Below are 13,389 nucleotides of genomic sequence, written 5' to 3'. Positions count from 1 at the left end.
CTACAGAGCAGGAAAGACAGATTTTGGCCAAAGCCCAGTTTGCTTTTAGCCCAGTGACCCCTGGCCGCAGCTGGAAGAGAGCTATGCGGCTCCTCGCCATGCTGCTTTTCTAATTCCCTCTTCCTTCCGCTGCAGGGCTTCCTCGGGTCACAGAGGAATGCTGAAGGGCGATCTTGAGTGCTGGCTGCAATATGGTACAGGAGAATGAATCACTAGATGCCAAGTGAGTCCCCGTAAGGGCAGCTTTCCACTGCCAGTCACTGAAAACCGAACGTGTGTGTCGGAGGAGACACACGTGCAGAAAGCACACGGTCTGGGTCTGAGATGTGCCACCTTGGGAGAGAGAGTCTCTTACTTTCTCTGGCTCTCAGCTTCTCGGTCTAGGGAATACAAGGCCTGAAGCTGGACACCTGCCCGAGTCCCTTTCCATGTCTAAATGCAACACCAAAATGTAGCAACAAAGAACATGCACTTGAGCAGCAATGCTACTGAGTCACAGAGGGTGCTTGGAGTCAGGGCTTTGCAGTTTGCACCACAGTTGAAGCTGCACTCCGGAAGGCCGGCCTTTCCACGCAGACATGGTCCCGGCACCAGTGAGGTGCAGGGGAGAAGGACTAGGCCGGGCCTCGAGTTCTAACCTGGCTCGGGGCGGGGTCTGCTCCCCGGTTCATCACTTTACCGTGCAGGGCAGAAAGGCAGAGCTGCAGAGGAGCATCGAGCCTGGCCCTGACTCCACAGTGGTAGGGTTCCAAAAGGCTTATTCTCAACTCACCCTTTTGTAATGCATCCCTTCCAGAAACATCTTGGTCTGCTTATAGATTTCTTGGCCTGTCTTGTGGTAGGTCTTGAGAAAGTCTATGAATTCTTTAGAAACTCTATCCGTTTCAATGCTGGTCTGCCGGTTAATGGATGGGCTGGGAGCTTTTGCTTCCTGGAGTTCTGCTGGGAAAATTAAACACAGTTAAGTTTCATGACACAGAGGCCCCAACCAAGCATAGGATTACTTTTAGTAGCTAAGTTAATCGTTGAGCTTTTCTGTTTCAATACTTGGGCAGTTTTCCTCCAGTAAGCTCAATCTGTGATGTGAGGTCAGCCTGAAAGGGCTACCACTAGGGTTCTAGCTCATGCACACAAGGGTTTATCCTGAGCAGGATGTGTTTGAGCATGTCTGTGGAATCAGGGGATGGCTGCAGACAATTTCTCTCAGGGATGCACTCAACTAATCCCGTAGGGTTCCTTCAAAATAACGAGGTCCGGCCACAGCAGTGGCTTCTGAGGGCGTCCTCTGGGTCAGGTGAATCCGAGGCAGAGCGGGAGGCTCTGGTTGTGGTGCCTGCTGCTTGGAATTCCAAAGGCGTCATCGTGATAGCATGTTCAGACACGGGTGACCACGGGTGCGTACGGGAGACGTGTCTGGAGAAGGGCAAGCCGCGTCCGTTGGGGAGGAGAAGGCCAGGGCGGTGGGTGTGGGGAAAACTGCTCTGTCACAACAACGGCCGTGCTCCTCCGCGGAGAAGCAGCAAGGCTGTCCTACGGAAACGTCGGGGGGAGGCCTGACCCTGCCCACCCCACAGCCCTCAATCTCGCCTCCTCAGGCTTCTCTGCATTCCCCAAATGCCAAGATCATTGAAAAGGACCACAGGTGAAGGCCCTGGAGGATACCCAGACTGCCCTTGTGATGTTGGTGTCCATCAAAGAGCAGAGGACCCTCTGGGGGAGAGATAGGAACACTGCCCTCGGAGGACCGTTCAGAACCATTAGGGTCACATTTTGACATTTGGGTTTAAATATGCTTCTAGGGCCTTATAGCAATACTTTTTGACTCGACCTTGTCTGAATGAACAGGAAGTACAAGTAGATAAAACCACATCATCTCAAAATAAACTCATGGCCGTCAAGTTGATGCCGACTCATAGCAACCCTATAGGACAGGGCAGAACTGCCCTGGTGAGTTTCGAAACTGTAACTCTCTACGGGAGTAGACAGCTCTGTTTTTCTCCCTTGAAGCAGCTGGTGGTTTTGAACTTCTGACCTTGTAGTTAGTAGGCCAATGTGTAACCACTACGCCACCAGGGCTCCTTGTTACATCATCTAAAATACAGCTATCCACATAAAAGTGGCTCTATTAGTATGTGTTCACCAAAATAGACCACACTCTGATGTATATACTTGAGTATAAGCCGATCTGAATATCAACCGAGGCACCAAATTTTACCACAGAAACTGCATTAAAAATGTGCTGAAAATGTTTTGAGAATGATGAGGGCAACAAATGTACAAATGTGCTTGACACAATGGATGGATGCATGGATTGTGATAAGAGTTGTACAAGCCCCCAATAAAATGATTTTTTTAAATGTGTTGAAAAACTCGGCTTATCCACGAGTATACACGGTATTTAATCACTCATATGGAAACGGCATGCTATCTGATAAACTCTCAGAAATTGCACAAGCTTACAAAACTATAGGAGCGCAAAAATGCTAGGTGACTTTTCCAACCCCATTTTCCGTGCCAGAAGGACAAAGGCTGACTTGCTGCACGAGACATCAGTTGGATGAGCCGCCTTCCCTCTGCCGGCCGGCCGCTGCTGCTCAGAGTGGAAGCAGGTGAAGCGGCGGAGCCCCCAGCACAGAGGCAAGCGGAGGCAAGGACACACTGTCCCAGCAGACTGTCCTGGGCCTCGGCTCTTGCCTTCAAGTAAACATTCCCAGAAGAAAGTGCCAAGGGGAAGGGGGAGAAAGAGGGTACCCCTCACAAGGTTGGATATATAGCCCACTCCCCAGGGGGATGAATAACAGAAATGTGGGTGAAGGTGGACAACGGACTATGTAAGAGACAAAATAACAATAATAATATATAATTGATCAAGGATTTGTGTGGGGCGGGGGAGAGGGGGAAAAAGAGGAGCTGATACCAAGGGCTCAAGTAGAAAGAAAATGTTTTGGAAATGTTGATGGCACCAAATGTACAAGTGTGCTTAAGACAACTGAATGATGGATTGTTGTTATAAGATTCACAAGAACCTCCCAATAAAATGATGAAATAAACAAAGGAAGAAAGTGCCAACTCTCTAGGCAGAGTGTCAGCACTCTCAGAAAGTGAGACCGCCCCAGCCTTGCTCTCTGATCAAACGGGGCCTCCTGAACTGAACTGTGCTCTCCAACCCAGTCCCTGAGCGGGATGTCAACGCAGTCCTGGCAGGGGTGGTGGTGAGGCGCTTAGCTGCTGGCCATTATCAGCGACTGTCTGGGGAGCGGCCTCCCCACGCCGGGGAGGACAGACCTGACCAACGCTCTCATCTGAGCGTTAGCCTAGACAACCCCATGGGGCGAACAGGTCTCCTCTGTCCTGCGAGGTTGCTGCGCAGTCAGAATCGACTTAATGGCGCGCTGCAATCAGGACTTAAACTAGCACCTCTCTCCAGATTCTCCTTTATGCTCAGAAAGACCGCCAAGAAGAGAAAAGATCTGTTGAAGATATTAGAATCAGCCTAGTATGTTTCCTCAGGGCACTTTCTTACAATATTATTTTAACTTTAGGATCCAAACTCTTGAAACAAAGCCAAGAGGTAGGGCTGGTAAGCCAGCAGTGAGAACAAACATGAAATCATACAAACTGATCGAATGCCGGGCGAATCCCTCCGCAGTCTCCCAACACCCGCTTCCAGCCTTCTCTTCTCTGAAAGGGAACGCGGTGTGTTTGAGAGAATGAGGAAAGTTATGGAACCTTTCCCCAGAAAAATGTACAGACACACACACACACACACACATTCCACAACCTCTGTGGACTAAGATATGTCCCTTGAACTTTAAGACACTGAGTTCACAATCCTGTCTCCATAACTGAGTAAGTGTACAGACAAAAAATCACAGCAGAGGACTCGATCAGCTAACTTGACATGATGGTTCTTTCTGGAACTTTCTGTCCGATAAAAACAGAATCCACGTTCAATCTGACAAAGTACCCACGGCATAGCTTACATCCAGCAAATGCTTATTCTGTGCTGAGCACTTTACACACAGGATCTTGCGTAATCTGCACAACTCCGCCCCGGGGGTTCATGATGTTGACAAGCGAAGATGGTCAGGCTGGAGGAAGTGAAGTAATTTAAGAAACTTCCATGACGTTGCAGTTACCGCAGTGGGCAGCGCTGAAATTTGAACCCAGGGCTGTGCACCTGAGTTCTTTGCTCTGCTGTAAGGAAGAGCCTCCGCTTGGCCCAGGCACGCCCGCTCCCACTGCCCGTGGAGCCCTGTGACTCAGCCAAGGGCAGGGAAACACGAGTCACCACTGCGCTGTCTCTGCGGCTCATGTCTCCTCTACCTCAAAGTGTTTCACCAGACACATTCCCCCCTGCCCCCCATTAAACAAAAACCAAACCAAGTCTTCAGAGATGTAGATGATGATTCTATCTGGTGACAAACTAGATGTAATCCAATACTACAAAATACTAAACTCAACACTTTGGCTTCTTCTCTCCAACTCTCCTAGAAACCGCCTCCCACTCCTACCTCCTAAGAAGGGGTCAGGGCAGAACGTGAAGGGGCTGCAGCTCAGCTGGTGGGCACACAGGAGGGAGGGTGGTGATTCGGAGGTTCTGACTATGGCAGGTGGAAAAAGCAGGAGAGGAAAGGGGTGAGGGCTGGGGCACAGTGGCAAGGACAAGTCCTTCCACTTGAAATCCTCTTATGTTCTTAACACCGACCGAAACAAAGCCTGTCTTTCAAGTAAAGCCAGTCAGAGGCGATGACTAAGCTCTGCAGGGCCCAGTGGAAGCACTGACCTGAAGAAGTCTTCCCAGCAGAATCAAAGACCATGGTGTTTTCATGACGATAACAGTATTTCTCGTACAGCCACCCTTGAGAAGGTGCTACACACCACATATGCTGCCTTATTGCACATTATCAAGGACCCGTAGACACTTTGATAGGCAGGTGGGATTGTCCCTGGTTGACAAGTGAGCCAACTGAGGCTAGAGAGGCTACCACGCTGAGGTGTGGAAGTCACAGCGCTAGGAAGAAGGGCTCGAGTTTGAATCCACATCTGTTGAATCCCCATCTATTTGACCCTTCCGCAAGCCCTCAAGATTCTTCCGACCACATCATAAGGTCCTCCTCCCACAGCACTGGGCAAATCTGCTACAGGATCATCACGGAGCAAGGATATTACTTTGAGGACTCAGGTGCACCCGACCCAAGCCATGGTATTTGAATGGTCTCATAAGCATGTGAACATTGGACAGGAAGACTGCGGGTGTATCGATGCATTTGAATGATGGTGCTGGCAAAGAGTCCCAGAAATACCGTGGATTGCCAGAACAACAAACATACCTGTCTGGGAAGAAGTACAACCAGAATGCCCCTTAGAATCTACGACGATGAGACTTGGACATGTTATCGGGCGATCGGCCACGGGGACATCATGCTAGGTAAAGGACCCGAGCAGAGAAAAAGAGGAAGGCCCTCGGGGATAGATTTGCACACTGGCTGCAACAACGGGCTCCAACGTACGGTTATGAAGATGACCTCGGAGCGGGCACAGGGTTCTGTTCTGTTGGGTGTCGGGCTGCTTTGCCTTGGGACCGACTCAGTGGCACCTCACAACACAGCATCAACCAATGAGGACCAACTGCACACCTACCCGGTGAGGGGGTCTACCAGGACGATCACAGGCTAAATTACATTAAACCTTCAATGCGCAACATTCTCCTGGGAAAGCAAAACCCTCACCAATAATTTGTGCGGCGCCACTGAATTACTCAGTGTGGCTCTACTAGCCAAAGTCTCTAACTTCCACCAAACGACCTTTCCCTGCATGGTCTGGTGAGAAGATGGGGGAAGATAGGATTCACCTGGGCGTCATTTCAAACAGGATTCCCTGGAATGCCATCCTGTTGTGTATAAGATGACCCACCTGAGGAGGAGAAGATCTCTGATTACCAGCTAGAGCCAGGAGGAGAGCATGTCCCACGGACCTGAGATCCTTCCACAGGGGACCTCCTGAATCCAGGTGACAGCTATACCATCGGAGCAGTAGAGCCAGAGCACGGGACAGTGTGATGGACCTCCTGACTCGCCGAGCAAGCAGACGAGTGTTTCTGTGCAGGAGGCTGGCTTGCTGAGTGAGGTGCCTCTGGACACTTCACTGGGGACCTAGGGAGGAGGAGCTGCTTCCTGTTGGGCTGAGCTGACTTAATGGGGCCAGGTGTCTCTGAGCACCTCATTGGAGGAGTTGGGCTTGCTGACCCATGGAGCTCGAGCTGAATGCCTTGCGGTTGAGGCTCCCAGCAGAGTGGGGTAACCCTTTGGGCATTTATTAACAGACCTGACACTTTCTAACGAGTCCTGGTAAACTACTACCTGGCATGACAACTTGTTAACTTCCTTCGTAAACTTTCCAATCATGAGTTTTGTCTGTGAGCTTCTGTGTAACCATTGCAATGGTAAAGTGGTGGACATGGAGCCAACAGAATGTATCGAAAGAAAGGCTGTGGACGGCAAAGACAACCTGAAAAGGCTCATATGGAGAACATGATCACACTTTAAGATGACCCTTCTTCTCCAGTCTCGCAGAGCTCAGTGGTGAGACCTCTCCGAGACTATGCACACAGCTCTGAGAGCAGGGCCTCCTGTGCCTTCCACGGCCATGACCTTGTCCGACACAGGGGACTGAAAGGCAGTGCTGCCCCTCATGTCTGCCATCGAGCAGATTCTGCTTTCGGTGCCACTGCTGGTGGGCTCCAAGGGCCACCCTTATGGGCTGGCAGTCGGGTGCTTAACCATTTATGCCACCCAGGCACCCCTTTAAATGCAATGCTGGTCATTAACAGCTCTTGTTCCAAAAATACACTCTACCGGAGCCATTATAAATAGTGATTGTATATGGAAAACGACCTGTCATTGGCAGGACAAGAGGACACAGCCACACAGAGTAGACTTGAGAAATGACCATAAACCCAGGTGGATTGCAAACCAACTCCAAACTCAGCTCCTGGGGTCATTCCTCAAGGCTCCTAAGGCTCACTGCTGTTAGCTGTCTGTGGCCGTGATGGGCACCAGACAGACTACTGTGTGTCATCCTGGCCCACAAGGCTGCCTTCTTTATGGAAGACGCTTCTCTTGGGGAGCAGCTGGTGGGTGTGAGCCCCGGCGCTGTAAACCTCAGCACTACCAGGACTCCTCCTGTATGGCTAAAATTCAGGCCCAGCATACCATTGAGAGCTGAAGGAGCACCCAAGGAATAGAGTTTGATTTTTAGAGTTTTATTTTGGAATGACTTCAGTTACTGAAAATATCTAAGGTCACTAGGAGAAATTCCTGCGTGCCTTTTACCTGGAGTCCCAAAAAACGTCCAGTCTGCCACACTGGTGTGTATGTGTGCGTGTCTCGGTTTTTTCCTAAACCATTTGGAGCAGAATGGATACATCAAGCTCTGTACCCTGTGATACAGAGACCCATAGTGACAGTCATCAAGTTCACAAAGGCTTCACTGTCACGTTTACTTCGTTACAATCCAATGGTTCCAAATGATCTCCACATTAAAAAAAGTTTTAGTTCCCCGGACACAGGACCCAGTGGGGAGCCGCCCTCTGCACGCAGCAGTTCTGCATCCGGGCCATTTGATCAGGAAATAGTTCCTCAGCCTGTCGGGGTTTGTTTTTCAATCATTTTATTGAGGCTCTTACAATGCTATTACAATCCATACACCAATTGTATCAGGCATATTTGCACATATGTTGCCATCATTCTTTTCTAGACAGTTACTTTCTATTGAGCTCTTGGTATCAGCTCCTCTTTCTGCCCCTCCCCCACCATCGTGCCCCCTTGAGAGATTATAAGTTATTATTATTCCCGTGTCTCACACCAACCACTGTCTCCCTTCCCCCATGGTTCCCGTTGTTCTTCCCCCTGGAAGGGGCCTGCAGTTTTACTTGATGTCGATGTTTCTAAAGACATCTCAGCCACAATGCTGACTCACGGTGACCTCATAGTACGCATGAGAACTGCTTCATAAGGCTTTCTTGTCTGTTATCTCTATCAGAGCAGATTGCCAAGTGCTTCTCCTGCAGTGCCGCTGAGTGGGTTTGAACTGCCAACTTACAGGTCAGCAGCCAATTGCAAACTGCTTCTGCCACCCAAGAAGCTTTTTTGAACACAGGCCCAGTTATTACATAAATAAACCCAACCCACCTGCCACTAAATTGATTGTCAGTCTCACAGTGACCCTACACAGGGTTTCTGAATCTGTACATCTTGAAAGACAGCCTCATCTTTCTCTCTCAGGGCAGCTAGTGGGTTCAAACTCCTGTCCTTATGCTTTGCAGCCTGCTGCTTATCCCACAATGCTACCAGGACCTCAGTTTGGGTTTCTCTGACATTTGTTTCCTCAGGACTGGACTCATGAGTGCGCTTGCCATCCCTCCTCCTTGCCACTTCAGGGTGACCACTTTCCCACCGCTGTGTGAAACACTTTGTGGGAGATCACATGAGCCCACAGCTTGTTCCTCAGGAAGTGCTTCCCGGCACGCCATGTTGCGCATCCTGATGAAACCGTTGGAACCAGTTTCTGCTATGATTACAGCAAACGGTGATTTCTCCAATGGCATCATTCTGGCGGAATTCGACCACAGGGGAGCTGCCTTCCTCTCCCCGTTTTCTGGTCCACAGAAAGAGCTGCAGTCAGAGTCACCACCAACTGCCCGTGCAGATGCCTGCACACTGGCCTCGGCTCCTTTTTGGGGCGGTGGCGGTGGTGTGTGACTATCTTTTTCTTTTTCTCCTTATGAAGAAGGTGTACTGTGGTAAGTTTGAGGGCGAGCTTTTTGTCGTCTTAAGTGTAATGCACCCCACCAAAAGAACCAGGCCATTGTTCTGGAAAGGTCTGCTCTTTCTTAATGGAACAGAAATACAGCCACGTCTGTACAATTGGCTACCGGGCCAGGCCACAGGAAAGGTCTCAAACAGCTAGAAGTTGTTCGGCTAGAGAAAAATGTTGTCTTGTGACTTGAAAGCAGTCGTTCATCAAAGCGTGCTTGAAGGCCTTCCTCAGCGAACTGCTCCCTAGTTTTCGGAGTAAAGCACAGGCTCTGGGCTCCCGGCAGCGGCTGCTTCCTGCTGGAAGCCGGACCCCCGGGGAGCCTCTGCAGGCACTCTGCACAAAGCGTGCCCTGAGAAACCCGCTCCTCTCCACGCTGCCCTCCAGCTTCAGCTGCGCCACTAGGCGCCGCAGGGCATTCACGCGGGGCCCGGAAGACATGGCGGCAGCCCTGAGATCCGAGGGTGGGTGTGCAGGGATGGGAATACGTTTCTTTCTTCCTTCCTTTCTGATTACATGAGGGGGGCTTCACAAAGTTCATGGAAAAATGGAATGACGATATACTGGGATTTTCCCAGGGGCTTTTGGAAACCCTCTGAATACTGCCTTCCCCTTCACAAAATGAGTATGTGAGGTTTAGCCCCTCCCCCTCCTCTGACCCCTGCAAGTCCCCGTCCTTCTGACACCCTCTAAGTGATGGGGGGCTGTCTTTCCCTGGGCCAGCACTGGGACCAGTTGTGACTGCAAGGAGCTGGGTTCAGGCTCTTGAGAAAGGCACTCAGAGTCTAAGGTGGGGGGAAGGTGGGCACTGGAGCTGTGAAGAAGGAGAAGCTCGGGCCCCTGGGAGCACTGTTTGGGGAGTCTGTGTACGAGGCAGCGGAGAATCCTCTCCAGGCGGCAACATCCATTTGAACTCTGAAGGAAGAAGCGTGGTGGGAACTGTGGACAATTACTTCAACTTGGCTGACCCACTGGGTCTCCTCCAGAGGCTACCGCTGACTCAACCTTACCTTGGCCATGAAAAACACAATGAAAAGCAAACTCTCAATGGCTTCATAAACAGTCCTGCTGCTCTATTTCCTTCTCGGAAAGGGCATTCAACTCTGACCGATGCCACAACAGCCTCAGAACCCCAAGAGGTCACTGGCTTTGTTTGCTGCCAACTCGTCTGGCAGAAGAGCTTTCTCTGCTAACAGACTCGAGGAAAAGCTCAAGAGCAAGAGGGGCAGGTGTCAAGGAAGTAAAAGAGAGACTGCAGAGTACAAAGACCCTGAGAGGGTAAATTGCCCTTAGCACAAGCTAACCTGGCTCCATCTGTAACGGTCAACAGGTGATGTGGTCTGCAACGCAAAGATCACTCTGCAGAGTGACATGAGCAACCTGTGACTGCAGCTCAGATAACGACTTTCTGGAAACACACACAACACACACACAACACACACACACACACACACACACACACACACACACACACACACACACACACCAGAAGCTTTCTACAGACAAAACAAATGAAACTTAGAAGAGCAAGAAGTCTAAAGCACGCCGCCCCCCACAAGTACAAACATTTTTTAAAAGTAAAAACTAGTCTGTATGATAAGTCTTCTTAGAACACATTTTCTCTTCTTCATATGGCCTGCATCTTCCAGAATATCCAAGGGCAAGATTTACTTGCACACACACACACACACACACACACACGGGTGCTAAGTTCCGCGGATTCTGAGAGAAGGAGGAGACTGGAACCAGCAGGAGGAAACCTAGGCTTGAAGACACTCATCAAATGGCCTGGTTAAATTGGCTGACCCTCTGGCCTTGCGTGCTGTCATCTCTAAAATGAGGCTGGGCAGACAGCTTTATACTTTCATCTGTTGTCATAAACATATACCATTTCACTAATGCAGTTGTCTACATAAGTCCAAGAAAACTTTCCCAAAGCAGGCAACAGAGTTTAAGCTACATAGGAACAAATGATAAAGTACGTACTGGCAGAGATTATTCTACCAGATTATTCTACCTGAACATTGTGGAAGGAGTGCTGAAGGCATACTGGTTAAGTGCACGGCTGTGAGGGACGTGGTCATCTGTGCAGGGCAGCACATGAATGACTGAACGTGGCTCTTCAAGACAAAGTCAGTGCCTCCCACCAAACGACCCTTCCCTGCCTGCGTCTGGTTCAGAAGGTGGGGGAGATCCTGATAGGATTTGCCTGTGAGTAATGCAGTGTATAAAATGAGCCCTCTGAGAAGCAGAGGGATCTCCTGACCAGAAAGAGCCTGGAGTGGGCCATGTCCCCTGCACAGGGAACCTCCTGGATCCAGATGACTGCCATACCACCAGGGCAGCAGCAGCAGAACCAGGAGCCAGAGCATGGACAGAACGATGGATTTCACAATCCACGGAGGTAGTAAAGATGAGTGTTGTGATGCAGGAGGCTGGCTCTGGGGAAACTGGACTTGCTGACCCACGGCAGTGGGGCTGAGTGCCTTTGGGCTGAGGCTAACTGGAGTGGGGTGCCGTAGGACCCTTAGTTGGAGAAGGTAGAGTTGCTGAATGCCTTTACATTGAGGCTTATAGCAAAGTGATAGTCCCTTTTGGAATTTGTTGATAAACAACTCAACCCTGAGCATTTCTCTTTGGCATTACAACTTGTTAACTTCCTTAAGAAAGTCTTTAATTATGAATTGTGTCCGTGAGTTCTGTGTAGCCATTGCAATGGGTATTAGAACCTAAGAAGTAAAATCACTCACTCACTGCCATTGAGTCGAGGAGGATTCAGTGACCCTATAGGACAGGGTAGAACTGACCCTGTGAGTTTCAGAAACTGTAATTGTTTATGGAGTAAAGAGGTAAACTAGAGATCATTAATTAAGACCAAATAATCTGTTCCTGCAAAACCCTAAGGGGCAGTTCTGTGCTCTCTGACAGGGTCGTCAAAGTCGGAATCGCCGCCGCGCTGGTTCTCTGCACACATCAATTCCGTCTCCCTCCCAGTATAACCAGGAGACCCATTATTACTGGGCCTTGGTCTACGCCGGCTTGTCGAGATCAGCTTACCCAAGGTCACACAGCTAGAAAATGGTGGGGCTGGGACTCACACCCGGAGCGACTCAAAAGCTAATCCTTTTACCCACACATCTGTGGTTAGTGGGCTTCTGACAACGGGGTCAAGCCCACTCGATGAGGAAAAACGCATTTCCTCAATAAAAGCGCCAGGACACGAAGTTTTCCACGCGCTGAAACGTGAAAGAGGGCCCCTGCCTCACACTACACCCCAAGAAAAATCCAGAAAGGACCTTAAACCATCACATTCTTACAAGAACAGGCAAGGGTGGCATGTCAGCTTTCAACAACGGGCTCCCTAATCTAACAACAAAGCTCCAACAGCAAGAGACAAAACAGACAGACTCATGAAGATGAAAACTTTTTGTTCATAAAAAGACTACCTGGAAATCGAGGGGGGGGCGGGGGCGGGAAATAGCTACTGGTTTGGAGACTATCTTTGGAAAACAGATATTCAATAAGAATATAAAAACAAAAATATAACCAAACCTCAACAACGGAACAATGAACAAATACCCTGAGATGTGGTTAAAGACTTAAGAAAGCCTTTCCAGCCGTAATCCGTGTGTCACACACTATAAACTCCTGCCTCTGCACCTACGGTTATAATCCCATTTTGAAGGGAGTTCTGTTACAGGATTAAGGTAGGATTCATCCCAGTGGTTCTCAACCTGTGGGTCGAGACCCCTTTGAGGGTTGAACGACCCTTTCACAGGGGTCACCTGATTCATCACAGCAGCAAAATGACAGTGATGAAGTAGCAATGAAAATAATGTTATGGTTGGGGGGGGTCACCACATCATGAGGACTGTATAAAAGGGTGGCGGCATGAGGAAGGTTGGGAACCACTGATGTGTCCTTAGTCATTACCTTAACAGAGGGCGTGACATATTTTTCCTTGGGAGGTTTGGTCAAGTGGAAGACAAAAACCACACTTCCATCAAAGACTTCCCTTTTGTGACTTCCTGCTGAGCACAGGGCAAAGCAAGGAGACCCGGCTGACTTTCTGGCTCTGGACCCTATGTTTGACTTGCTTCAGCCCGGCCTTCAGATGTGGGGCTTAAACGCCCCCACAACCACAGGAGACATTTCCTTTAAGTTCTGTGAGACGTGGGCAGTGAAGCGCAGAACCCAGGGATGTGAGAGAGAGATGGAACAGTTTAACATCTTGGAAAAGTTGAGCATTTCTGATGTCATTAATTTCCAACTCCTTGGAAATTAATTCCAGAAGAAATGATCACATAACCCAATTATCATAAAAAGGACAAAGGACTTGAATACACATCACCAAAAAGATTCAAATGGCCGCCAAGCACATGACAAGCACTTGGCATCATTAGACATCAAAAAAACAAAACAAAACCCAACCCACTGCTATCGCCATCCAGCGATTCCAACTCACAGCGGCCTCAGTGGAGGGAGGGGTGTGGCGCACAGGGTTCCAAGGCTGTGAGCTCTGTGGGAGCGAACTGCCACCCCTCTCCTTCAGAGGCTGGTGGGCTCAAATGA

At 49.6% G+C, this 13,389-nt stretch overlaps 1 protein-coding gene across 1 annotated transcript in view; it reads right to left on the bottom strand.

Moving 5' to 3' along the window:
• RABGEF1 (RAB guanine nucleotide exchange factor 1) overlaps window positions 1-13,389 on the bottom strand; it is a 45,236-nt gene that overhangs the window by 9,791 nt on the left and 22,056 nt on the right. Inside the window, exon 4 of the mRNA XM_045284517.1 lies at window positions 773-939. Coding sequence (XP_045140452.1) covers window positions 773-939 — 167 coding nt within the window. The remainder of the gene's footprint in view (window positions 1-772; window positions 940-13,389) is intronic.

The sequence above is a fragment of the Echinops telfairi genome, unplaced genomic scaffold (assembly GCF_000313985.2).
Source record: "Echinops telfairi isolate 266 unplaced genomic scaffold, ASM31398v2 ScPeMD7_5;HRSCAF=22, whole genome shotgun sequence".
In the NCBI taxonomy this organism is placed as follows: domain Eukaryota; kingdom Metazoa; phylum Chordata; class Mammalia; order Afrosoricida; family Tenrecidae; genus Echinops; species Echinops telfairi.
The sequence above is the reverse complement of the archived record's forward strand: the minus strand, read 5'-3'. Positions and strand labels throughout refer to the sequence as shown.